Raw genomic sequence first — 27583 nt, 5'->3', positions numbered from 1 at the left:
TTCTTTTCTTTCAGCACATTAAAATAACTCTAATATTTTATACCTTGCATTGTTTCTGATTTTTTTAAATCCTCACTCAAGGATATGTTCCCATTGATTTTAGAGAGAGAGAGGCAGGAAAGGGGGGGAGTGAAAGAGAGAGGGGGGGAAGAGAGAAACAGAGAGAGAGAAACATTGATTGGTTGGTTGCCTCCCGTACACACCCAACCTGCAACCTAAACAAGTGCCCTGACCGGGAATTGAATCTGAGACCTTTCAGTGTATTGGACAGAGCTCCAACAAGCTGAGCTACTGGTTAGGGCAGTGATATGTCTTTTTGCTGTAGCTGATTTTAAGATTTTATCTTTATCATTAATATTTAGCAACTGATTTTGAAGTGCTTTGGTTTTGTACTTATAATGCTTGGAGTTTTGTGGGTTGTTGTTTTTTTTTGGTGTGTTTTGTTTTTTTTTTTTCAGTTCTTTGGCTATGTAGATTTATATATTTATCTATTCGGAATATCTTCAATCATTATTTCCTCTCCTCCCTTTTTTTTTTTTAATCTTTCTATGACTCCAGTTACATGTATGTTGGACTGCATAATATTGTCCTACAGCTCACTGAGGTGCTGGTTCATTTTTTAAACTTTTTATCTCTCTTGCTTCAGTTTGGATAATTTCCTTGAATTTAGATCTGTTGTTCCTCTGTAGTGTCTAATCTTCTGTTAAGCATATGCACTAATTTTGTTTTCATTTCACATGTTGTATTTTCACCTCTAGAAGTTCAATTTGGTGTTGTTGTTTTTTTTTAATAATTTCTATTTCTTTTCCATTTATGTTCATTTTCCTTTTGGACATTGAACATCTTTCTCATAGTTGTGATAAAGTCCTTGTCTGTTATTTTTATCATTTCTGCCATATTTGGTTCTGTTTCTATTGACTGGAAAGGTTTGAATTAAAAGATGAAATACAGCTCCTGCTTTTTCTATTGTCATTATGGCTTCTTTCTCGTCCCTGAGATTCATATCCTTCAATACTTTATTCCCGGGGACTCTGATGTGACCTTCTGAGAATGGGGTTGACCTCATGCATGACTTTCTCGTTGTTTTGGATCACACTTTTCTTCTTCACTTCTTGATTGAATGATGAACAATGAAATAGTATATTGTTTACTATATTGTCTGCATTTTGTTGTCTTCCTTTAAAAAATGTTGAGGTTTGTTTGGGAGTACATTATTTTACATGTGAATCAGTGCAAGCTTTTGGAGACTTATTTTTAAGTTCTGTTAGAGTGGATCTAGAGTAGTGCTGTCCAATAGGAATTTTTGCAATGATATAAATGTTTTATATCTGCACATTCCAATATGATGCCCAGTAGACACATTTGGCTATTGTGTCTGGTACAATTGAAGGATTGAATTATTGTAATTAATTTAAATAACAATATGTTACTAGTAGCTACTGTATTAGACAGTGCAGGTCTAGAGTTACCAGTTTATCCTTACTCCTAAGGAGGGATCTTTTGCAAGTCTTTATATGAATGCCCTACCTGTTCAGTGAGGAATCTCTAGTTGATTAGAACTTGAATGTCTCCTAGTCTCATGCAAACTTCAGCAGTTGTTTGGTTTAGTTATTCTTTAGCCAGGAATTGACCTTCCTGGCCCTCCACCCTACCCACAAACAGCTTAACGTTCAGCTGAACACTCAAGTGGGCCCTTATGCACATTTCTAGTAATCTTTCGGTGTATTCTGGTACTCTACCCGACAAATTTCAGCTCCCTCAGTCTCCCCAATCATTACTATCTCTTTAGCTCAATGAGACCTCCAACCTCTACTTGGATTCCCCCACCCTGAGCAGCAGCCCATAATATGCTGCTACACAGAAAGCTGAGGTGATGGAGGGCTTATCTCATTTGTACCCCTTCTCTCAAGGATTGCACTGCCTGTTTACTGTCGGAAAAGTTTACTATTTTTTTGTTCAGTTTTCTAGTTGTTTATAGCAGGAGATCTAGTCTGGCACCAATTACTCCATCTTTTTCTCCATCTCATAGATTATATCTTATTAACACTTTTTATCTCAATCCAGTGGTAATGGTTGCTGCCTTTATTGGAGGCTGTAAAACATTAAAACATTGGAGATTTTTCAACCCAGCAAATTGTGAATATTTACAAAATTTTCACCAAAAAAAAAGTTATTCAATGCACATCACAAACTATGGGTTAAAATTTGTTAGTACTTAAAGTATAAGTATTGAGACTATTTTTGTACCCTGAGATGAAAAAGAGGATTGGTTACAAGTTTTGTTATGTTTATTTTTTAATGGAATGGAATAAGCAATCATTAAAAATCCACCTGTACCCATTTTTGTTGGTACTGTCCAGCAGTCATTTCTTTCCCAGCCTCTACAGTAGCTCATTGAAGAAGACAGAATTGCCCTAGCCAGTTTGGCTCAATGGATAGAGCATCAACCATTTGACTGGGTTGAAGGGTCCCAGGTTCGATTCCAGTCAAGGGCACTTACTCGGTTGCAGGCCCATACGGAGGCAAACAATCGATGTGAGAGTCATATTGATGTTTCTCTTTCTGTGAATCTCTCCCTCCCTTTCACTATTTCTAGAAATCAATGAAAATAGATACTCAAGTGAGGATTAATAACAACAAGACAGTATTGTTTTCTCCATTTTACCTATGAGGAAACAGAGACACAGAAAGGTTAAGCAACATTGACAGGGTCACCCAGCTCATAAATGGCAAAACTGGGATTTGTACGCAGGTAGTTCTTAACCACTATTAAGAAACTTCCAGAAGACCTAACAATGTGAACAGTATACACATGTGTATTTAAGATGTAAACATTTATACGTGCACTGTCACTTTATTCTCATTTTCAGATAAAGAAACTGAGACTGAACCCTGGCTGGTTTAGCTCAGTGGATAGAGGTCAGTCTGCAGACTGAAGGGTCCCGGGTTCTATTCTGATCAGGGTTGCAGGCTCGATCCCCAGTAGGGGGCGTGCAGGAGGCAGTCGATTTATGATTCACTCTCATCATTGATATTTCTATCTCTCTCTCTTCCTCTCTGAAATCAATAAAAATATTTTTTTTTTAAAGAAAGAAACTGAGACTGAAAAAAGTTAAGTGGCTTTCTTGGTGTCACCACTTAAATGAGAAGTGAAATACTGGGAACAACAATGAGGTATTCCTTAGATAAATCATGGCACAGTACAAATGATAAAATACCACATAGCCATCTTTTTTTCTAAAATATTAAAGAATATTGACAGGGAGTAAAGCAGTTTGTAAAAGGATAAATACCTATTTTGAATATATGAACATTCATGTAAAGGAAGAGCCACTTACTCTTGGTTTATCCCTATACTAACACTGAAAGAAACATACTGTTTTTTTACTGATAAACATGAGACTTAAGATGATATTGTTCCAAGAGAATATAAGGAAAATTCATGCTTTATGGCAGTTTCTACTGTAAAATAGGCTCTCTTACAAAATGACATGTTTATCTGTAAGTCTAGAAATTCCTATTTTTCTACCTACTTTCATTTTATCTATTCCAAATATTTACAAAACTAGATTTCCCTTCATAAATGATTTATGTTCTGTTTAACTTTAATGGAAGCTGTTAGCAAGGGTCTGATAACAACTAGTTTGTTTAAAAAGACAAAAAGGAAAATTCTTTTTAAGGAAAAATTAGTCTCCATGTTTTTCAATTCTGAAATCTTTATTCCATCTTCATATGTTAAATTAATTAACATATTTTGATTGGCTCTCCATTTGCCTAAATAGTTGTTATAAGAAACTGAGTGGTCAGAGTAATGGTTAAGTAAAGAGAGGTTATGTGAAGGCAGGAAAAAAGAACAGCTCTTTGCCGTCCATTTCCTTTTATGTAGAAGGCAGAGGCTTGCACCAGCTGTAAGACTGCAACAGTAGAACTGAAGCGAATAGGTAGCTACGTACAGGCAGCTTCAAGCTGTGTGGCTGATCCTCATATAAAAGCCAGGCAAGCTGCAAACTAGTATCTCAGTAGCTCTCGTTATTACCCATGTTGGGTTACTAGTGCAAATTCAACTCAGTCCTGAACCTTTCATTCTGCTCAAGAGAAAGACCTTCCATGAAAACACAGTTTATAGAAGATCTTGGAGAGTATGGAAGCATGGAAAAGTATTTTCTTCTACTTCCACTATTCCCAGTATCATACTGAGGGAGATCCTTTATGATATATGATCACCTCACCTGAGAATTTTACAATGTATGAGAGGCAAAGATTACTCTCACCCTCACTCACAGCAACTGTCCCCAACTCATAGTTACTATGGTTATTAAAGTAAACTATTTGTGGGGAATTGTCTATTTTGTGAAAATTACAAGAACATTTATATTCTTTCCCTCATATGTTTGCTTTGAGGGGGGTTTCATTTGATGGGCCCTTTGTGTCTAAAACTAAAAATCTGTAACACTGTAACCCCCAAAACCTTTTTTTCCCTTTAAGTACAAGCCATTATCTTAAATATTGGTGCTTATGTTTTTAAAGGACTACTGTTACTTGAAATTCATTTGAGAAACCAAGACTGCATCATACATTTAGATGCCCAGATGTTGCTGTTAAGTGTCATATATATTTTTTTAAGTGTCACTGGGAGTACTTGGTTTTGTCAGTGTTGTCAGATACATTACATTAACAAGTATTTTTAATGTTCTTTTAAAAAAATTAGAAAATAACATAGCAAAAAGGTCACCCATTTAGAATTGATCATGAAGACAGAAGAAAAAGAAGTAATCAACAAAAAGATATAATGACTGAACTTCATGTTTTTAAGATGCACATCTTTTCAAATTTTAACATCTCTGAAACCAGCTGTGAAGGTGTATTAATTGCTTTCTAGTGGTGCAAACAATGGTGCTTTTTAATTTGATGGCCTTGTATTTAATAAAAGACAGTGATAAATTCCTTGTAATTTGAGGTATAGATCTATACAGATAGAATAGCAGGCTGCATTGCACAAATTGCTTGCACTGGTTTGAGGAAACATTTCCATTTGCAAAGCGCTCTCTGGAACTGATGTGTAGAGCATGCTGAATTCTCGTTCCATTCCTCTGCTTTACTGCCATACCACTCCAGAGCAGAAAGAGAAGTAGATGGGGCTTGGTTCTGGCAAGATAGAGGGGCATCATTCTGAGACCATCTTTCCTTCAGTTCATCTCCAGTAAAAAGTATGATTACTGATTATTAGTTTTGAGGCAGAATATAACTGTTAAGCTTAGAGAATCTTTAATAGAATGACTATTAGGCTGTTGTATAATATTTCATGTTAGTTTCACTTGTTGAGTAGTAAATGTTTCTACATTATGGTCCTTCACATCTTTTTATTATAGTATATGAGGACAGAACTATTTCATTAAAGTAACTCTGGTATGTAATATAGCTTTTTCAAACTTATTTTGTACATTATCTATGTATTATTTGAATACAAAGCAAGTATTATGTATATATATATATATATATATATATATATATATATATATATACTTTATTTTTCACTAGCAATTTTTTTAATCCTATAGGTTGGGTTTTCTTCTAACTAGAAACTTAAGTTTCTTCCATCTATACATTCATACAGGAAATACTAAAGAATGAAAAGTATAGAGAAGAAATTAAAATAAAAAGCAACGAATTTTATGAAAAAGAAAAACTCCTTAGTAAAGAAAGCAATGAACTCTTGGCTCCACCAATTGAAACTCAGATTAAAGGGCATGCATCTGCCCCATACTTTGGAAAAGATGAACCGTCAGTGGATCCCACGAGCACTGGTAAAACCTTTCAACCAGGATCCTGGATGCCACAAGACAGCAAGAAGAAGCACAATCAATGAGTGCCCTGTGGTAAAAAGTTGTTTCATTTATAAGTATGTGACTACTTTAACAAATAAAAGTAAAAAATTACTTTGTGATTTTATGACTATACAGTAGTTCTCTATTCCATTAAGTTTAAGAATTCATTTTTTTAGTATGCACAAGAAATGTGAGGAATGTGCTTAGTTTTTCCCTCCTTCGATTGTTCCCATAAAGTATAATGTAGCTGGAAATGCTCAGGAATTTGGATCCTTATCATTTAAGGACCCCCAAGATATATCTTGGTAGAAATGATAAGGATAGTGACCTCTCCTAAATTATTAAATATAAAAGAAAAAAATGAGAAGACTATTTCTGAAGAAGCATTCTATAAAATTCTAAGGATTAATCAAGAATATAAAATTGGAGCCTGGCCAGTGTTGCTCAGTGATTGAACGTTTACCCATGAACCAGAAGGTCATGGTTCAATTCCCAGTCAGGGCACATGCTAGGGTTGCAGGCTCGATCCTCAATAAGGGGGCATGCAGGAGGCAGCCAATTGATGATTCTCTCTCATCATTGATGTTTCTATCTCACTCTCACTCTCTCCTCCCCTTCATCTCTGAAATCAGTAAAAACCTATTAAAACCAAACAAACATAAAATTGGATAAAACATTTTTAGGCCAAGAAAACTTAATTGATAAATGGGGAAAAACAAAACAGAAAAACCATATGCCCTTGATGAGTAGATGGGACAAAAGCTAGCTTATGGGTTGAGGCTGGAGTTGAGGACAAGAATTAGGGCCATTATAAGCAGACTATCCATCACAAAAGTCTGAGAGAAGAGTAAAGAGAAATAGTACAATTACTAGAATGCCATGAGATTAAAAAATACTTTGAAAAAATGGAAAATAGGAGAGGGTTCTAAGAGAGTGATTCCACTGATAGAGGGGATTCCAGTGACTTGTATATTGAAGAAAAATGTAGACAGATAACATTAAAACACTGATTTTATACAAAAGTATTTTTGAAGGGTCATACATTTTTCTGAAGTGTACAACCTAGTTTTGTTGCTAGTCTTCTAATTTTAATACAGAGTTCTTTTCACAGTGTTTGGCCTTTTAATAGGCAATCAATAAATATGTACTGAATAAATGACCCAAATGTTAATGCTTTGAATAATATAAGGAAATCCTTGGGTGTTAACAATGAACTCCTAAAACATAGGTTAAGATTTTTACTTAATAGATGGTAAAAATTTTTATTGCTTGATAAACTACAGAAAAATACTTTATAAAATATTATACTAAAATAAGTAATCAAATCTAATCACTGTAACATACTTATTTAATGGCAAAGCTGCTAGATGATAATACTAATATTCCAGCAGCCCTATTATTAGCGCTTTATATCATTACAGTCAAACCTCGATTCTCGAACGCCTCCCATCTTGAACAATTGGCTTCTCAACCTGACAATTCTTTCATGCTGATAGCTATATGATCAGTCACAAGTATCTCAGGCAACAAACAAAGAGATATGTTAAAATCTCAGGATATTGTGCTGTGAATATTTTCATGGTGTGGTTTTTGTTTTTTTTGCTTTTGTTGCTGCTTATTATTTTCATTTTTACTATGCATTTCCTTTCCTTTTTGTTAAATTTACATTTCATGCCCTTTTTGTTTTTAAAGTGTTTATTTATAGATTAAACAGTACATTAGACATGTGCTGTATATAAGAAAGGTTAAAACGGGGAATCATTTGGATGTCTGGAATGGTAATTCAATTTACATTATTTCTAGTGGGAAAAAATGATTTGGTTTTCAAACAGCCGTCTGGAACAAATTAAGTTCGAGAAACGAGGTTCCACTGTAGAAATTATTAGTACATGTTACCATAGAGGCAAAAAAGGAAATAGGCAACATAAAAACAGGTAAAATGTGTAGTATAATTGATTGTAAATTAAGATGAAGATGTTCTTGAATTCTGGATTACAAGAAAAATTGTAAATATCCTAACATGCTAGAATATTCCTGTTGCCAAATTTGTATTAGCTTAATGTATCTCTTGTACTAGTAAATGTTTGCAATATATATAGCCTGTTTATAGACATCTGAAGGTATGACAGAATTTACATTGCTTTTAATTTTTATAGTTTCCATTTAAAATATTTTACATAAGCAGCAAAATATATATATATATATATATATTTTAATTTCCAGCTGAGTTCTTAAGGGAAAATACCGTGTTACAATAAGATGGTGCTGGCCCACCATCATTAGAATATGTACTTTCAAAGTGATTTTGACAGGTGAGGAAGTTTGTAGTAACCCATCCACACTCCTTTCCTCAAAGCTAATAACATTTTTACGATGACCGCTTGCACTGTTAGGTGGTATCAGAATAGAGTTAAATGTCCTACATAAAAACTGATCTATAATCTTGACCTAATTAACAGTCTTTCCATTATACTTGGCTTTTAGGCCAGGTACATGCAAAGCAGAACTAAAGCATTAAATAACATACTAGTTTGTCTACAATATTTCATATTTTAAATTGTTATAATTTGGACATTTATAATTATTTTAAAGAAAATGTTTTTCACCTCTTCAAGGCAGACATCAAACCTATGCAATTTAAAAAAATTTTTAAGTACTTCCTCAGAGGTAAATCCTTCCTGATTTCTTATACCTCTACAATACATGCATATGTATATCTATCTATCTATAGATCTATCTATCTATCTATCTAAAGAGGAAATATGCAAATTAGCCAGGACACCATAACAGTCATGACTGGCTCAGGAGGCTGCAAGTGCAAATGGGCCCAGAGCGGAGACACAACACACAGGGGGGCCCGCCCTCGCTGGGAGACAGCACGCCAGCAGTCCTGCCTCTGCGTGTGAGCTGCAGAGGAAACACCTTTTCTTACAGCTCATTGGCTAAGCTCCCTGTACGCCACTCGCAATGTTCTTGGTAACGTGGGTAATAAGAATCCAAGGTGATCTAGGGTTTTTCCACCTCCCTCCTGGAGGAAAAAACAAAGGTCCGCTGCTGGAGGGGCTAAGAAATGGCTCAGTGGATAGAGCCTTGGCCTGCGGACCACAGGGTCCAGGTTCAATTCTGATCAAGGGCATGTACCTAGCTTATAGGCTCCTCCCAGGCTGGGGCCCAGGTCAGGGCTCATGCAGGAGGCAAACAATCGAAATGTCCCTCTCACATTGATGTTTGTCTTTCCCTCTCTCTTCCACACCCTCTAAAAATCAATGGAAAAATGTCCTCAGGTGAGGATAAAAAAAAAAAAAAAGTCATAGCCTATGAAAGAGACATCTTGAAAATGCCTAAAGGAAGTTTTCATTTTTTTCGTGAAGGGACTGGAGTCCATGTTGATGAAAACACCTTGGTGGCTGTGGTGGCCGGCAGTGGCAGCAGCAGCAGTGGGGTGATGGGGGTGGCACCTTCCCCTTATTAACCAGTCACCTCCCGCAGAGGGAGGGCAGACTGTGGCTTAGGCAGGCTCCCCGTGAGGAGCGGGCCTAAGCCGTCAGTAGGACATCCCCTGAGGACTCCCAGACTGTGAGAGGGGGCAGGCTGGGCTGAGGGACCCCCCCCCTCCCCCAGTGCACAAATTTCGTGCACTGGGCCTCTAGTCATATATTTTTTTAAATAATATTGGGCTTATTATATTATAAAAACTGTTTCAGTATAGAAAATGTGTTGGCTGTTGGGCTTAATCCTATAAATCTAGCTTAAAAGCTATGCTTTGGATATTTAAAGTTAAAAATAAAAATGGAAGAAGTAATTTTTCCCTATTATGTTACCTGTTTCCATTCCTACTTTCACTAACAGATTTTAGCTATCATTTTTCTTTTTTTAATTTTTATTTCTTAATTTAATTAGCTTTGAACCAATACCATTATATTTTCTTAAGGCCATCTCATTACCCACACTATTTAAAATAAAACCTGAATTTATTTAGCCAAAGCTTTTTCAAACTATGTGTTCTTTGAAGAAAAAAATTAGAGGTGAGGAGAGTCTATGATAGTCAAATTAAGTTAAGATTCCAATATAGATGCAGGAATGAATCCTTGGTATTTGAACATGGAATCCCTTTAAATGTTTCAGAGATACAGAATTTGTCCAGATAGCATATCAACCAGATTGATATAACAAACTGCAAACATAAAAGCAATCCTAAATAGGAACCAAACTTTCTCTAAGTGAAAAGTATATGAGGTGTAAAGTGCCCCTTGACACTTTCCCTTACTTCATCTGTAAGGAAAGATGGAATGGGTAAGGAGCTGTTAATTATAAATTTACTAGAAAATTCATGCACTGGGGGGGGGGGGGGGGGGGGGAGGGGGGGGGGGCGGGCGGGAGTGTCCCTCAGCCCAGCTTGTGCCCTCTCACAGTCCGGGAGAGAGGCAACCAGGCAGGCCAATCAGGGGACAGCACCAGCTGGCCCTGATACCCCCCCATCACCCCTCCGCCACTGCTGGTCGCTGCCGCCCCCCAATCGCTGTCCCCTCCCTCTGCCCACTGGCATGTACCTTGCTGGCCTGACGCTGCCTGCTCACCGGCCCCGCGCCACCCCCCCCCCCCCCCCACTGACCAGGCATTCTGCCATTCAATCAATTTGCATATTATACTTTTATTATATAGGATTTCAACATTGGGTTTCCAGCTCATAGCTTTCTAAGCTTATTTCCAGTTTGATTACTATAATTACAAGAAATAAAAAGTAAGAAATGCCCTTGCACATCTGATACAGTAATAATACCATGCTGAAGTTTATCACATGGACACTAAGGATCAAATTTCGACATGCAAACTTTGTAGAGAGGGGATTTTAAATGTTTGCTGCAGGCAGCATATCTTTTTTTCCCCAAAACCAGCCCCCCCAAAAAAAAAGGTAATTGATTGTATTACTTCTCAGAACTTCAAACAATATAAGTAGGCAATTTTTAAAGAAGTATTCTGGATAATAATAAATGTGATTCTTTTAACTATAGTACTATTTGTTTCAATGAGAAAAGATTAATATTTCTAAAAAATCCAAATCTCACAGTAGGCTCTATTTTTAATTCCCACCCCCATAAACACACACACACACACACACACACACACACATATACACAAAGATACAGACACAAATATTCTAAAACCTATTGATCTTACATGTATAAAAAGGCTTCCTAAGTGTTGGGAAAAGCTAAAGAAACAACAAATACCATATGCCAAACAAATATAAAATTGGCATGTGTTTAAGACTTTAAAAGAAATTATAAAAAAACATATTTCAGTTAAATTAATACCCTTAAATTATCACAACAGAACCAATGAAACCTCAGCTTTAATAGATAACTGAGAATTAAGAGGAATATTTCTTTTGCGATAGTATTTTTACTCTAAAATGTGGCCATAAGTGAGACCTATGTATATAAATTCCTTTTGTGAACAACTTGATGGCAGAAACCCAAAAGACCTATCTTAACCTAGTTTTTTCTTAAACTGGCTTCTGCAGACACACCAGGGTCAGTAGTTATACCTAAGCATTTTTTAAAGTATTGTTTTCATTTCAATAATACAAAAAGCATATCTTGACCACCTGAATTTATATCTCATAACTAAACACTGGATTATTTCAGTGCCTAGGGTTGCAATGTGATGTTTACAATGGCATCAAGTAGGAACTGACAACCTAAAATAGTGGTAGTATTGTTCATACCAGTCCATAAACCATTCTTGGGGTCCTTAGGTTGTCATTTGAGAAACATTAGCCTCAACTTTTACAAATGAAATTCATAATCCTTTGAAAAGTCTAACTTTCATAACATAACTAACTTGAATTATTTAATACCCCTTCCCCCAAAAAAATCTAAAACCCTAGGACCTCCTTATAAAAAAGTATCAATTTTATTTCAATATCTACTTTCATTTTTAAATTAAAGCTGTTGGATAATTTCTGTAATTTAGAATTCATTATTAGGATGAGGAAAATATTAATGAGCTATTAAATACTGATAGCAAGTAAAATTATTGGACCATTCATTTAACTTATGAAATATGACTTACTCTTTTAGCGTTCCTTGAAAACAAAATTGAAATTTTAATTTTCACCATGAACTTGTTTGATCAAAAATTATAGAACATCACTACATGAGTTCAAAAAATGGAAAAGTTAAAAGTGGTATTCATATAATCAGCAAATTATCACATAAGACATTTTAACTACTTCACATTTCTTCTTAGCACAAGTAAGAATAAACTGGTTCCAAAGTACTACAAGGGTTGGCATTTTTACTGCAAGCTTTAAATCACAGTGTTACTCTAGTCAACAAGTCATCTCTAAGTAAATGACAGCATTCATACGTACAAAAATTGTTAGTAGGTGGTACTCTATACAATCAGGATGAATTTTTCATAAAATTAGATTTTTAAAAAGGCAGAATGTCTGATAATTACCAGTCTCTCAAAGGCTAGAATGAGGAAAATGTAGAAAACGAAGTACTCACTGATTAATAATATTTTGCTTTGAGAAAGCCAGAAATGATGCTAAGATATAAGCAATAATGACAAAAGATGTAATTAATATGCGGTATCTCTTTTTAAGCCAAAACATACTTTTCACCTCAGGACAGTTCTCATTTTTACATTCTTAGTTTCCTTTGTCCAGAACAGGACCCTTTTTGAGGCAGTATTTGAAGAGTTCATAATCTAAAGCCATTTTTTCTCCACAGGATGTATTAAGCTGCAAAATGGCAAATGACTAAGTCGGTTATAAAGCATTTTTGGCATAATAAATAACTGTCAACAGACTTCTATACAGAAGCCTAAACGTTGCTACAGTAGCGGTCAGAACATGATTCTTCCATATGCTCAGGCTTCGTTTATTAAATACTATCATAAATCCAGAAGAGAAACTTTACAGGGTCCTTCCAAAGCTGCATAATTTCCCAAATGAGTTTCCTCTGGTTGCAGAGCCTGTTCATTCCTTCAATCCTTTTTCAGTCGTTTAGCTTTTGCAATATTTTCTTGGCGTTTTTGTTTTTTCTTTTGCTCCTTTTCCCTGGCCTCAATCATCTTGGCCAGTTTCCAGGACAGTACAGCACTTGCTAGAAACAATGGAGTAAGGGCCAAAATAACTGTTGTAAGGAAGCCATATGGATCCTTTGCAGCCCATTCCACAACATACTCAGCCCAAGCCTTTATGTCAAACATCTTTGTAGCAGTGTTAGGAAAAGGAGACTGGAAGGAGAGAACAAGAGAAAAGAATATGTAGTTAATCAAATTTTGAAAAAGTTACATTATACAATCAGTTAACTCAGAATTCCATTATCACTCATTAGTTGTTTTTTAAAAGGACTAATTAGTACTATTTTAATAGACTAATATCTCCAGTTAAGAAAGAATAATTCAACTAGGACAATAAGAAAACTGACACTTAAAAGATGTGAAGGTATAGAAGATAAAAGTAAAATCCATGTGGAATCTGTCATAAAGGCTATGCATTCTCACATGCTGCCTATATTCAAGATAAACTTTATTTAGCTGCAAAGTTTTATAAGAATTTTGAGTCTTATATACTCATTCCAGGAAACAGCTAAGTCCCATTTGTTTTGGGGTTTTTGTTTGTTTGTTTGTTTACATAGCCTTAGTACTATTAAGTGTTAATTAACAAAAATACAAATCATCAACTTGGGTGTTTGAAAAAGACAAGCCAGAGTACAACAAATGCTTGGAGTAGGAGAGATAATGGATGGCCATTTCAAGGAGTAAAAAGAAGCTACAATACTATCCATTCATATGCAAAGAGATATAAGCAAAATGTGACATGCTATTTTATGCCCTCTTTCAGCTGTGAGGACTCCTACTTGAAGACATAATTTAATCATTGAGAATATATTTAATAATGGGAAAATTAACCATGACAGGTGCCATGGATTTTGTTCCCTTTTGAATTGATAAGGGAGGGCCATCTGGCAAATGAGGAAAGTGTGGATTTGAGTGTCATTTTTTATTTTGCCCTAGAGGCTTTTCTACCTTTCACATTTGTGTCAACCTCTATTCAAAGTGGAGAATTAGAATACCTTGGTAGGAATGGGTATATATACAGTCACTTACAATTTCAGTTGGAATTTAAAAAATTATCTACCTTATGCTTGAGTTGTGATCTCTAACTTTGTCCTGGATTAGTGAGCCAATTACAATTTCAGATGGATGACCCCTGGTTGGTTGTCGTCTTCTGTAGCTCTGCTACACACTTCTGAGAGAAGGTTTAAATTCTATATGCTGGATGGGTTGAAAAGAATAAAAAACAAAATTTAAATCACAAATTTCAGGATAATTATAATACAATTTTAAATGAAAAATTTCTATGCCCTGACCGGTTTGGCTCAGTGGATAGAGCATTGGCCTGCGGACTGAAGGGTCCCAGGTTAGATTTCGGTCAAGGGCAAGTACCTTGGTTGCGGGCACATCCCCAGTGGGAGGTGTGCAGGAGGCAGCTGATCGATGTTTCTCTCTCATCAATGTTTCTAACTCTCTATCCCTCTCCCTTCCTCTCTGTAAAAAAATCAATAAAATTATTTTTTTAAATGAAAAATTTCTAAATACTAGATATGCAACCTAAAAATGACACCTAAAATTGCCTGGCACATTATAGACATCTAATATCGATTTCTTTCTTCCTAATTAGAAAGAAGTAATTACTACAACTGCAAATGCCCTATAAGAAAATCCTAATTACTGGAGCTATTTTACTAAAATAGCTTATTTCAACAATACAATTATGAATTTTATAATTTAGTGACATAAAAAGATGTTAGCTCACTGGTGTTATAGTGTATCCATTGCTACATCTTGAACTTTTTATACTAAATATGTCGTCGACTACTTATTTATAGGATTAGGTACATTAATTACAAAATCAAACACCTCACCTTGAGCTTTAAAGTTTTTTTTTCTCTCCCTATTACACGATTCGTATTCTCCATAGAAGAATCAAAGATAACCAAAACAAGATATAAATCACCCCCAATCCCATCACTTCAAGAAAACTATTTCGACTGGTTTTAATTACAGCCTACGACTTCTTCCTATTTTGAACTGAACACACAGTCGAGTGCCTAAGACTTGTGAACTATCCTAGCTCACCTGCCCACCCCGCCCGCCGTCGGAACGAGGCTCTACAGACGTCCGCCCGTTTCAACTTCAGCCCAGCAATGACTCCACCAGTGCAAAGCTCAGGGAGGAAGGAACTTGGCCATAACGAACAAAGCAGGAGTGAAGGGCCTGGATGTGGCAAAGTTCTCCCATCAACACAAAGAAAGGAGCTCCAGTCCACAGGCCACACACCTCCCGTGAGCGTCCCACACTTTCAGGAACAAATGTTACTCTTTGCTTCTTCCGTTAGGGGTTCACCGGGCTGGTCTCCGGCCAGAGCCGCGCCCGGCGCTGCAGCCGACGGCCCTTCACCGCCTCCGCACTCCCACCTCCTCCCGGGGGCTCCCTCTCGCTCGTTCCTCCCTCGTTCCCCCACCCGGTCCCTTGGGCCCCCGTTCACCCGACCCTTTCCGGCCCCGGCTAGTGCGGGCCCTGCGGGACTCGCGGAGCGGTCGTCCGGGGGCACCGGGGGAGGCCCCGCCACCCCTCGCGCCCCCCGGGCCGCGGCAGCCTCCGCCAGGCGCCAGGGCCGAACCCCCGCGAGCGGCCCAAAGCATCCCCCGCATCGCGCCCCGGACCTTGGACTCGGACCCCAACTCCCAACTCACCGCCAGGCCGGAAGCAGGAAGGCGGAAGCCCCGCTTCCCCGCCCCGCCCACAGGTCGGCCGGGTCCGGATCCGGCCCGAGGGAGCCGAGGGGCCAGTTTCCGGCTGCGCGGCCGCCGCGTGCGGCCCGGGACCTCGGCTTCCAGGGCGCGGGGCGGGGGCGGGGTGTCCGGGGGCGGTGGGTGAGGCCGCGTGGGTGGGACTGGCCCTCGGGAGCGGGTCGGGACCTCTGCGCCTCTCCCTTTGCCCCGAGGCCGGGAACAGCCCCACCCCTGCTGGAGGCAGCGGGGGAGGGCTGAGGTGGGGGGCGGTCTGGGGCCCCTGGAAACTCCGACCTAAGAGCGGCGGCGAGAAAGGCGTTGGTCCCCACCCGCCGCCCAGAGCCAAGGTGAGGGTCACACCACGACTCCTTTAGCCGTAGTTCAAGCCTCACGTAGAGGAGGCAGAGAAACCGTTGGACCCTGGTGGATGCACCGAATCTTGTTACTAAGGGAAAATGCAGCCGGGCTGTGTGAGGACTTTTTGCTGTTTGTTTTTAATTTAAGAACCTAACTCATTTCACAAAAGAAGGATCGATATTTGCCCAAAGTAAACGATAAATAATTAAACTGCATAGAGTTCCCACAGAGGCACTTGTTCTTTCAGTACACAAATAAAAGGGATGCAAAAGTCAACAAGCAGGAGCGAGTTAATATTGTCTTCTAACCTGCAGAAACGGAGAGACTAGCTCTGGTTTGGTTGGGGACCAAATTTTGAGATTGCTTGCACTGAACTGCGCTGTTTGACTCCTGCAAATGTTGCAAGACCTCTTCGCTGTTGGATGACAAATAAAGCAGGATTTTATTCTTGAAAGACTATAGAATGTACTCCTTGAGGAGCAAGCTGTAACATGCATAACTAGTTTAGGTATAACAACAGGAACTATTATTTACCAGGGAACAGGCTCTTGGCAAATCATCTAATGACCTGAAGTAGTGTTCGTTGGGTATATGTTAATGTTTGTATGTTTTATTAGCAGCAGTTGTTTTCTTATCCTTGTTCGAAAACTTGGATGATGGTTTCAAAGCTACTTGGACGTAGCCTGTACCTGTCGTAGCCAGAAAAAGCAGCGTCAGTCCCTGGAGTGACTGCGAGTGTTTACTGAAAACTACTTGCTGGAGGTAACTTTATGTGAATTTTTAAAACTTGTCCAAGTAGGAATTCCAGGAGGGGGTCAGAATTTATTTTAACCACCTTCATTCCAGAGGCCAAGGAGAGACAGTGTTCCCAATTACTGTCTCCCCAATAGTTTGGTCTGCGGCATCCCTTGTTAGACACACAGGAGTCCTGGGCCAGAGGGAAAAGTGCATGAGAGCCCTAGCTGGTTTTGCTCAGTGGATAGAGCATTGACCTGCGGACTGAAGGGTCCCAGGTTCGATTCCGGCCAAGGGTACATGTCCGGGTTGTGGGCTCGATCCCCAGTAGGGGGCGTGCAGGAGGAGGCAGCCAATCAATGATTCTCTGTCATCATTGATGTTTCTCTCTCTCTCCCCCTCTTCCTTCCTCTCTGAAATCAATAAAGAAATATATTTAGCCCTGGCCGCTTTGGCTCATAGAGCGTCGGCCTGCGGACTGAAAGGTCCCAGGTTCAATTCCGGTCAAGGGCATGTACCTTGGTTGCAGGCACATCCCCAGTAGGGGGTGTGCAGGAGGTAGCTGATCGATGTTTCTCTCTCATCGATGTTTCTAACTCTCTATCCCTCTCCCTTCCTCTCTGTAAAAAATCAATAAAATATATTTTTAAAAAAAAGAAATATATTTTTTAAAAAAGAAAAGTGCATGAGAAAGCCTCTGTAGCTCTTTGGCTCTAGTGTTCGACCATGCCTTCACAGTTTAAGGTTACTGAGCTAGCTTCCAGGTCCAGGGCAGGCTGCAAGCCCGGGTATGGCATAGAGTTGCCACTGCTGAGTTCCTGTTGCAACCTGCATTGCCTGAATGAGAGGCAGTGTCAAGATTGGTTCTTTCTGTAGTGAGAGTCAGTTTGTGAGTTGAGATTCACTTGTCTCTGCTGATCATGTATACTCTAAGTCAGGGGTCCTCAAACTTTTTAAACAGGGGGCCAGTTCACTGTCCCTCAGACCGTTGGAGGGCCGGACTATAGTTTTAAAAAAAACTATGAACAAATTCCTATGCACACTGCTAAGTCGGCTGCTAAGCAGGACAGGCAGCGGTGGCAAAAACACCCGGCGGGCCGGATAAATGTCCTCGGCGGGCCGTAGTTTGAGGACCCCTGCTCTAAGTCACTCTGAGCCGCCCCTTCTGTTTCTCGAAAGTATACTAGTTAGCACTGGTGTTCTTTCCACTTTCAAATTCTGTCAGTTGAACTGGATTTGGCCATTTTTCTGACTTATGCTTCATAAGCAATGCAGAGTAAGGAACTTAGTGGAAACATCATAGCCAGTTTTGTTAAGGTCTTGTTCTTAATTTGAAAAAGTCCTTAAATGGGTTTTAATTCTCTCTCAAATATCTTCCAGAATACCAGCTTAGAATAACAAGGGAATGAGGTCTGCCTGTATTTATTTTTAAGAACTAAAACTGTATCCATGTAACTAACCAAATTAACTAAACCTTACACTTTTAATTAAGTAGGGTTTGTCTTTGCATAGGAATTGATTTGAGAGAGAGAGAGAGAGGAAGGGAGAGAGAGAAAGCGAAAGAAACATCCATTTTTGTTGTTGTTCCACAACCTTGGCATATTGGGGTGATGCTCCAGCCAACTGAGCTACCTGGTGATTTCAACCAGTGCGCCACAAGAATTTTTAAAACATGCAGTACCTGACTGTAGTCAGGGGCACTGACCTCTTTTCCCTTAGATTGCTAAATGAAAAAAATGACAACAGCCAACACAACAATGGCTGTCTGGTGTGAATGAGTCAAAACTACACCTTTTGAAAATTTTGTCAGATGAGCAAAAACATATTTTTTATTGTGTTGCAGAATTTTAGTAATCCTATATAATAAATGCCTAATATGCAAATTGCCCCTCAGGCGGTCATTCGACCTGGAGTTCAACCGCTCATTATGACGTGCACTGACCACCAGGGGACGGCACGGAACATGGCAGACGTCGGCAGACACGGCGCTGGCAGCGGGCGGCAATGGAGGTGCTGCCAGCCCCGATGGGCCCCCGACAAGAGCGGGACCGCAGTGGGATGGTGGAGCAGGTGAGCGGGCAGCACCAGGTCAAGGGGGTTGCGAGCGGGGCCGATTGAGTCACAGCAACGGGGGGCGGGCCGGCTCCCAGGAGCTGAGGGAGCCAGGTGTGGGGGCCTGGCCCTGATCAATCGCCCCGCAGATGGATGATGGAGCGGCGCCAGGCCACGGCAGGGTGCCAGGTGGGGCTGCGAGGCTGGGGGCGCAAGCTGGGGCCTGATCTCCGCAGGCCACCCCAATGGACCCCACCTGTGCATGAATTTGTGCACCAGGTCTCTAGTTAGTTTATGTGTGCCATGAGATGAAAAAGGCTGAAAATCGCTGCTCTATTGCAATTATATTTTGAAAATGGAATCTTACAGAATTGTAACAGTTTTTTTCTCTTAAAAAGTTAATTCCTAGTCATTGTCATGTGTTTGTTTATAAGTATTTTCTTTGTATGGTACAAAGTTACATTTTACCCTGACTCGTGTCAAAACTGTGAATGAGTGAAACCTGAATAAGATTCACTTGTAATGAGCTAGACCTGACTAAACATTTTGAGAGCTTTCAACATTTTGTGCTTATTTCCCTGCAGCAACACTACATATTTGACTTATTTTGATGGAATTGGTTTCTTCCCTAAGTCTTTTTTTATATTGTGAGTTTTTTCTTTCATAGATACACAATGTAAATACATTTCTTAATAGGCATATTTCTGTGATTAAAAAAAGTAATAATCAAGTTTTAGTGCTATTTGGAAGATCATACTGAAGAAGAATAATTTTTAAAGGTATTTATTGAGTTGTTACTGTGTGCCAGGTACTGAGCTAGATGCTTCACATCTATTATCACGAATCCTGAGACTAAACAACCCCCCGAGATAGTATTCTTATATCCATTTTACAGATAAGGAACCAGAGACTTTAAAAGTACTGCAGGGCCCTGCTGGTGTGGCTCAATGGTTGAGTGTCGACCCATGAACCAGGAGGTTCCTGGTTCAATTCCTGATCAGGGCACATGCCCGCGTTGCGGGCTCGATCCCCAGTAGGGGGTGTGCAGGAGGCAGCAGATCGATATCTCTCTCTAATGGAGGTTTCCATCTCTCTGTTCCTCTCCCCCTCTCTCTCTAAAAAAAAAAAAAAAAAGTACAGCAAGATTCTAAGCACATCTGCCTAAATCTCTGCCATTTTTTTAATGTCCGAAGACTTGGCAAAAAAATATGATAATTTTATAAAATGAAAAGTGTGCGTTTTGACTCTGTAATTGTTGATTAACTGATAATCACAACTGAAATCTTCCTATACTTCAAAATTGCCTACTGCCCAGGTGGTGGCAGCATGTCTCAAAGAGCTGTTGAGGTGCAGAAGATTCTCCATCCTTGATAGTGGATTTGCCGCTTCATCTCACATATTTGACCTGCCAACCTCTAACTTCTGTATCGGGCCTTTCGCTATTCGAGCAGCTGATCAGTGATTCCGTCGTCTCCTCCGTCTTGTCTTCTGAATGGGTCCTACTCTGCCAGTTTGCTTTCAGCCTGTTTTGCTTATAAAGCTTCACCAAGTTATTATTTTCTAGAAAGGTCTTTTAGGTCTATCCAGTAACACAAAGAACTTTTTTTCAAATGTTGTTACTTTTCATCCATTGTTAAATGTAATTTAAATAATTAGCTAACATTATGAAATACTTGTTTAACCCTTTGCACTCGCTTGCTTTTTTCTCGATTCCTTTATTCTAATGCTAACCGTGTTGAGTCACCCTCGACATCCGAGTGCAAAAGGTTAAATTAGAAGGCATTCTTGAAAACTTACGTGATATACCAGTTAAGGAGGTAATGAAATACTTTTAAAAGATAGAATTAGTTTTCTATCTTTTAGATCTAGACCTGACTAAACATTTTGAGAGCTTTCTTACATGTTCAACATTTTGAACATGTAAGCAGGAACGAGAAGATTCAGCAGGGAGCAGTGCAATGTTATCTAATTCAGAAGGAATGCATACACATATATAGCAGGATAACTAGTTAGACCACTTTAGCCAAAAATTGCTTGTAACATTAGTTTCATATTTTTGCATGGCTACTGCCTTCCTTCCTCCTCACAAAACCCCTCTCTACCCGTATTTCTTTTTTTTCCTTTTTTTCACAATACCTCATTTTGACATCTATTTGCTTACTGATTTAATGTCTGTTTTTCCTACTAGATTGTAAGTTATATGAGATCAGTTAACCCAGAACCAAGAATATTGTTTTGAATAATTGATTCCAAGTTATAGCATTGCTACTTAAAAATGAAACTGTTAGTGTTTGAACGAATCATGAAATAATCTAAACCCTGGGGAGTTGTGAAGCTCATATTAAAGTACCAAACTGTTGCAACAGGTTTGGAAAGTAATAAGGGATGCCTCAGTAAGAAGGGTCTCAAGGTTAGCAAATAAGATGTGTGGGGAAAGGTAAAAAGAATTGTGATTATCTTGTTAATGAAAGAAGACTAGTTGCTTAAAGATTTCCAAGTATGTAAAAGTGTGTACTAGGAATGTAGTGATTCATCATCTTCATTGATAAGATAAAGGTAATTTGTCCTAGACCGTAGGTGCTGAGAAATAAGATACAAACAAGCTATACTGGAGATCTAAACAGAGATCTTTGAAAATGGGCTATGAGTGTATATGCAGGCTAGATGACCTGTCTAGATATTTCCAGCTTTATGATTCCAAATGTGGATTGCAGAAGAAATACTGGAACTAGATAGCAGATGCTGCTCTGGTTGATTATTCCTTTCTGTCCCTGGCCTTTTCCACACACTTTAGAAACATTTCAGTGTGTTTATGCACAGTCAGTACAGGTAGTTTATATGTTACTGCTTTTAGTTTACAGAATTATTTTCACTTAATACTGAAAATTGGGTGTTTCTGCTTTTTAACACAAACTGTTTACCTTTACAATTCTCTATCTCCAGAATGTACTATATATGTACTTGGAGCACACTAATTCCCTATAGAGAAAAGGCTACTCTTTTGAGGGGGTAAAATTTTTAGCAAATACATCTGAAGCTTTGGTTTGCAGTTCTATTAAAGTTCTGAGAAACACTAAGCTTTCCTGCTGAGTCTAGAGGTTCAATTATTAGGCCTACCTCTAAATGATGTAATTATACTAGTCATGTCAAGTCATCTGTTATTTCTATTCTAAGGTGTCCTAAAGATTTAAATAAGAACTATTGTCCAATTGGAAAAACTAACCCATATGGTATAAGAATTTTTAGTGTAAAAGCAATATGTATTGCAAAAACAGCTCAAGCAATATCACCTTCATTAGGTAGCATTTTAATTTGACAACTTTGACCTTCACCTAAGCAAACTATTGGAAGTAACGATATAAAACATGTTAATCGTATTTGCTGTATTTTCAAAAACATTGTCCTTTGTGTCATATGGTACCCTTTATATAAAATCCCATTTAAGATAGGCTAGAGTGTTATTATAAAAAAGTTCTGGAAGCCACTAAAAAATTGTTTTCATTTCATTTGTAAATGTATATTTCAATTAAAATTGACATACAATTATATTAGTTTCTGGTGTACAATATAGTGATTAGACATTTATATACCTTACAAAGTGATCATCCCAAGTCTAGTACTCATCTGACACCCTATATAATTATTACAGTATTATTGACTAGATTCCCTATGCTCTTTATATTATTGACTATATTCCCTATGTACTTTATATCCCTATGACTATTTTTACAACTGGCAGTTTGTACTTCTTAATCCCTTTTTTGTTTTTCACCCATTCATCTAATCTTGCTCCATCTGACAACCATCAATTTGTTCTCTGTATCTACGAGTTTGTTTCTGTTTTCATTGTTTATGTGAAATCATATAGTATTTGTCTTTTTGTTTGTTTGTTCGTTTGTTTGATTTACTTTACTCAGCATAATTCCCTCTGAGTTCATCCATGTTGTTGCACATGGCAAGTTGTCACTTTTTTATGGCCAAGTAATATTCCATTATGTAAATGTACCACAGCTTTTTTATCCACCCATCTACTAATGCACACTTAGGTTGTCTCTATAGCTTGGCTATTTTTTAAAAAATATATATTTTATTGATTTTTTTGCAGAGAGGAAGGGAGAGGGATAGTTAGAAACATTGATGAGAGAGAAACATCGATCAGCTGCCTCTTGCACACCTCCTACTGGGGATGTGCCCGCAACCAAGGTAGATGCCCTTGACCGGAATCGAACCTGGGACCCTTACAGTCTGCAGGCCGACATTCTATCCCACTGAGACAAACCAGTCAGGGCAAGCTTGGCTATTTTTTTTTTAATATATTTTATTGACTTTTTACAGAGAGGAAGAGAGAGGGATAGAGAGTTAGAAACATCGATGAGAGAGAAACATCGACCAGCTGCCTCCTGCACACCCTCCTACTGGGGATGTGCCCGCAACCAAGGTACATGCCCTTGACCGGAATCGAACCCGGGACCCTTACAGTCCGCAGGCCGACTCTATCCACTGAGCCAAACCAGTCAGGGCAAGCTTGGCTATTTTAAATAATGGTGCAGCGAACATAGAAGTCCATATATATTTATATTTACAAATTAGTATTTTAGCTTTCTTCATATAAATACCCAGAATTGGGATTGCTGTATTATGTAGTAGTTCTATTTTTTATTTTTTCAGTAACTTTCATACTGTTTTCCATAGTGGCTGCACCTATTTTCAATCCCACCAAACAGTATGTGAGGGTTCCCTTTTCTTCACATCCTTGCCAACACTTGTTTTTTGCTGACTTATTGATGATAGCCATTCTGACAGGTAGGAGGTGATATCTCATTGAGGTTTTAATTTCTCTGATGATTAGTGGTGTTGAGCATCCTTCCATATGTCTATTAGCCATCTGTATGTCTTTGGATAACTGTCTAGTCAGGTCCTCTGCCAATTTTTTAATCAGGTTGTTAGTTTTTTTGGTGTTAAGTTGTATGAGTTTTTTATTTTAATTATTAACCCGTTATCAGATGTTTTATTGGCAACTATCTTATCTTCTCCCATCCAGTACGTTGTCTTTTCATTATGTTGATGGTTTCTTACACTGTGCAATAACTTTTTAGTTTGATGTAGTCCCATTTGTTTATTTTTTTTCCTTTGTTTCCCTTGCCCAAGGAGATCTATCCAAAAAATAAGAGCAATGTCAGGGAGTTTTCTTTTAGGACTTTCATGGTTTCGGGTATGGAAACCACTTTTTGATAAGAGTCTTGCCTCTCTTTGATTTATTGTGAGGAAGCTCAAGAGCCAAATTAGAAATTCATGTTTAGCATCCATCCTGACCTGCATGCTTACATTTCTTTTTAAGCATATTTTTCTTATGTTAGGCCTCTTTTGCTTCTGGAGGCAACACATTCTATAACTAGGAATAATGCTCTCACTTACCTACCAAGTGACATTGAGGGATGCCAGTTTTGAATGGGGCCCAGAGCAGGAAAGGGCTCTGCAACAGTTCCAGGCTTTAGGGCAAACATCCCTGATTGACACTTGGACCACATGATCCAGCAGACTGTAGTGTCAGTGGTGGGAACTTATGGCAAGTCCAGAGGGGAGAATCATAATGCAGGTCCCTGGGGTTCTAGAGCAAGGACATGCATCTGCAGCAGATAATTGTACGCCCATTGGAAAACAGCTCTTGGAATGTAACTGGGTCTTGTAGAGTCTGAATGCTTCACCACAAGATGCTTAAACCTGCCCCTCCTCCCTGTCCCTATCCAAGTGAGTGGCCAATTTTCTAACTCCATCATTCTACCTATGGATATTTTTTATATTATCTTAATCTTTATAATTCTTTCTTATATGTTTTTATTGATTTTTAGAGAAAGGGAAAGGAGAGGGATAGAGAGAGAAACATCGATGATAGAGAAACATCATCGATCATCTGGCTCCTGTACACCCTCCCCCCCCCCACTGGGGATTGAGCCCCCAACCCAGGCATGTGCTTTAACCAGGAATCAAACCAGTGACCTCTTGATTCCTGGGTTGACACTCAAACCCCTGAGCCACACTAGCTGGGCTCTACCGATATATTTTAATTGGCATTCCAATAAAAGTGTTTTCCCTTCTCCCACATTTATTTATTGATTGATTAATAACAGATGGACTTATGGATTCCTAGCATTAAAATCCATTACTATTATTGTTTATTTAATGTTCTATTTCTCCCAGATTTGACGATGAGAGCCCCAGAATGTGTCCTGTATGTGTCAAGAGCCCCACTGTGTCGTGTTCTCATCATTCTTTATTTTAATCCTCACCTGAGGATATATTTTTATTGATTTTAGAGGAAGTGAGAGGGAGAGAGAGAAACATCCATGTGAGAGAGAAAATGGATCAGTTGCCTCCTGTACATGACTCAACCAGGGATTAAACCTGCAACCTTTTGGTTTACCGGACGATGCTCCAACCAACTGAGCCACTAAAAATGATGTCCTCATCATTCTTTGAGTCCTTTCTTACTTTGTGGTACAGCCACATGTTCCAAATTCATGTATTTTCCCTGCCGAGGCCCTCGAAGCAGCCTTTTTTTTTTTTCCAAGGAACCCTGCTTGCTTTTTGTGGAGAATGGAATTCAGGAACCTAAAAGCTGAGTGCTAAGTTTTCTCATTGCTACTGGTGTGTCATTGCTTGTAGTCCCTCTCAGCAGGCAGACATATATACAAATATCTATATTTACTTCTATACCTGTTGAAAACCACGAGTTTATACTGATAACTTCAATTCCAGTCTGTCACTACTTCCTAGTTTTCCTTTTTCATCTTGGTAATTCCCTCAACAGAAGGAAACCTGATTGCCATTATCCTCAGTGTATTTACTCATTTGCTCAAGGCTGGAATACATGAAAAGTTGTTTTAGATTGCTAACTCATTACTGTGAAAGGAAAACTTACCAGATTTTTAGGTGTCCCGTCTGTTTTCAACCCATCTCTCAATTTGGCAGCCAACTGAGCTATCTTTTAAGCTAGTTTCATAAATTCAAACTTAAGCCCCAAATAAGCATGTCTAGACTATTTAAACTGGGTGGCTCAGAGAATGAATGTTTAAAAGGCTATAGAGCTTCAACAGTCCAGATCAGTAGCTTCAGTTCTCATGTTTGCAGTAACTCATAGTGGCTGACACAGAATTGCTTTTGTTGGGTAGCAGTAGCTGATCATGGCTTTATCTTCCAGGTCTTAGTGAGTATAATCATGTCACTAAGAATTGCCAGCTCAGCTGAAGGAAAGGGCAGATTTCCTCTCAAAGGTGCTGTTTAATCATTTTAAAAGCAAATTACAATAGATTGTTCATAAGTCACTTATGCCCATGCATAAAGTACTTAAAGCACAATTTCTCAGTTACTATTACATCTTTTATAACCTTGCATTATGGTCATATCCTTTTGAAAATCACATCAGGCTTTAGGAGCTACTAGTATTTTTGAACAATTATTTAGAAAATGATTCCAGGAAAAACATGCTATCAAAGGCAGTATTCTATCTGGAAGGCTAGCACTTTCTTTCTGTACCAAAAACTAATTAATTTTGGAGAGATGGCATTTTGTAGCTTGAGTAGAAAAGTTCAGGGTTTTGTGTAAATATGCTGTCAACATCTTGTTTAAGGATGCAAGTCATTTGTGCCTTAACAAGGATTTCTTTTTGCTTTTAATACTTTGTGTAGTTTGCTAAATATTTTTAAGCAATTTCAACTTGCCATCTTAGCATTAAATGATAAGTTATCCAAAGATGAATGAATCCTTTTGTATTGATAGGCTTAAATTCTGGTTAGTGAAATCAATATTCAGTGTTATTCAATACATTGGCTTCTCCCTCCAAAATGAGAGGTAATCTTAAAATTGTTTACTCTCATCAGCATAAAGTCAGTACATGGACTTGCCTATTCTTTTTATATTGTACCTTTATGTTTACCTGCCCTCCACTAAAAATAAATTATATGTTAAATCCTTAAACTGGCCTGTTTTCTGTGAACTTGTATAATTGAGAAAATGTTTGGGAAAAGAAAGAAGGGCACTTTTAATCTGAAAAGCACATTGACCTAATTCATAAGGCCATGTGAAGGCTAGAATTATGCAAGCTGACCTGCTTTGATATTATCTTGTCCAAATGGCCTTAAATGAATGCATCTGTAGTTAGATGAAACAACTAATGAAACAAAATAAAAATTTATTATTAGAAAGTACACCTGTCAGTTTACTTCTAGTTCATCTCTGCTAAAGCAGGTTGGATCAGTTTTACAATGCTAAGACAGTCTGGTTGGGATTCTTAACTTTAAGGTAGGTTAATTTTTTAGCCAGGTATCATTAAATGTCTGTGGTAGGCAGCTTCTAAAATGGCTCCCAATGGTACCCACTTCCCGGATCCATGCCCTTGTATCATTTCCTCCCATTGAGTTTGGGCTAGCATGCTTTTGATGAATAGAATATGGCCAAAGTGATGGGATGTCACTTCCAAGATTAAGTTATAGAAAGAGTCTGGCTTCCATCTTGCTCACCTTCTCTCACACTTTAGTGAAAGCCAGTTGCTGTGCTGTAAGGTGCCCTACAGACAGGCAGGGGAACTGGGGATGGCTTCTGGCCACAGTCAGTGAGGAACAGAATCCTCCATAACCGTGTGAGTGAGGGTGGCTGCAGGCTCTTCCCTGTCTAACCATGGGATGAAGGCAGCCTCTGCCGACACCATGAATACAGGCTTGTGAGAAACCCTGGGCCCTTCTCTGCCCGATTCCTGACCAAGATTGACTGTGAGATAATCAGTGTTGGTTGTTTCAAGCTGCTAAA

General features: G+C 38.6%; 2 protein-coding genes and 1 long non-coding RNA gene across 7 annotated transcripts in view; 2 read left to right on the top strand and 1 right to left on the bottom strand.

Annotated features, from left to right (window-relative positions):
* NDUFAF2 (NADH:ubiquinone oxidoreductase complex assembly factor 2) overlaps positions 1 to 5944 on the top strand; it is a 106935-nt gene extending 100991 nt beyond the window's left edge. Inside the window, exon 4 of the mRNA XM_008161850.3 lies at positions 5615 to 5944. Coding sequence (XP_008160072.1) covers positions 5615 to 5866 — 252 coding nt within the window. The 3' untranslated portion in view covers positions 5867 to 5944. The remainder of the gene's footprint in view (positions 1 to 5614) is intronic.
* Positions 5945 to 11910: 5966 nt separating this feature from the next.
* SMIM15 (small integral membrane protein 15) lies at positions 11911 to 15738 on the bottom strand. 4 transcript variants are annotated; one of them, XM_008161852.3, is made up of 3 exons: positions 15599 to 15738; positions 13981 to 14117; positions 11911 to 13073 (listed from the first exon to the last, which is right to left on the bottom strand). In XM_008161852.3, exon 3 carries the CDS (start codon positions 13044 to 13046, stop codon positions 12822 to 12824), a length of 225 nt encoding a protein of 74 aa, XP_008160074.1. In that variant the 5' UTR covers positions 13047 to 13073; positions 13981 to 14117; positions 15599 to 15738; the 3' UTR covers positions 11911 to 12821. The 4 variants fall into 4 exon arrangements, with proteins under 4 accessions (XP_008160074.1, XP_054571206.1, XP_054571205.1 ...); XM_054715231.1 differs by lacking the exon at positions 15599 to 15738 and adding an exon at positions 15569 to 15586; XM_054715230.1 differs by lacking the exon at positions 15599 to 15738 and adding an exon at positions 15183 to 15333.
* A 23-nt stretch (positions 15739 to 15761) lies between these two features.
* On the top strand, positions 15762 to 26809 carry LOC114230132 (uncharacterized). Of its 2 annotated transcripts, none has more exons than XR_008555871.1 (4): positions 15762 to 15984; positions 16615 to 16756; positions 18624 to 18799; positions 20097 to 22312. It is a non-coding gene; the product is annotated as an uncharacterized LOC114230132 (long non-coding RNA). The 2 variants fall into 2 exon arrangements; XR_003615987.2 differs by lacking the exon at positions 20097 to 22312 and adding an exon at positions 24980 to 26809 and having other exon boundaries at positions 15763 to 15984.
* The last annotated feature ends 774 nt before the right edge of the window (positions 26810 to 27583 follow it).

Source organism: Eptesicus fuscus, chromosome 4, assembly GCF_027574615.1.
Source record: "Eptesicus fuscus isolate TK198812 chromosome 4, DD_ASM_mEF_20220401, whole genome shotgun sequence".
Taxonomy (NCBI): Eukaryota; Metazoa; Chordata; class Mammalia; order Chiroptera; family Vespertilionidae; genus Eptesicus; species Eptesicus fuscus.
The sequence above is the reverse complement of the archived record's forward strand: the minus strand, read 5'-3'. Positions and strand labels throughout refer to the sequence as shown.

Coding starts and splice junctions, on each gene's coding strand:
- SMIM15 (XM_008161852.3), bottom strand. CDS start 13,046: ATGTTTGACATAAAGGCTTGGGCTGAGTATGTTGTGGAATGGGCTGCA.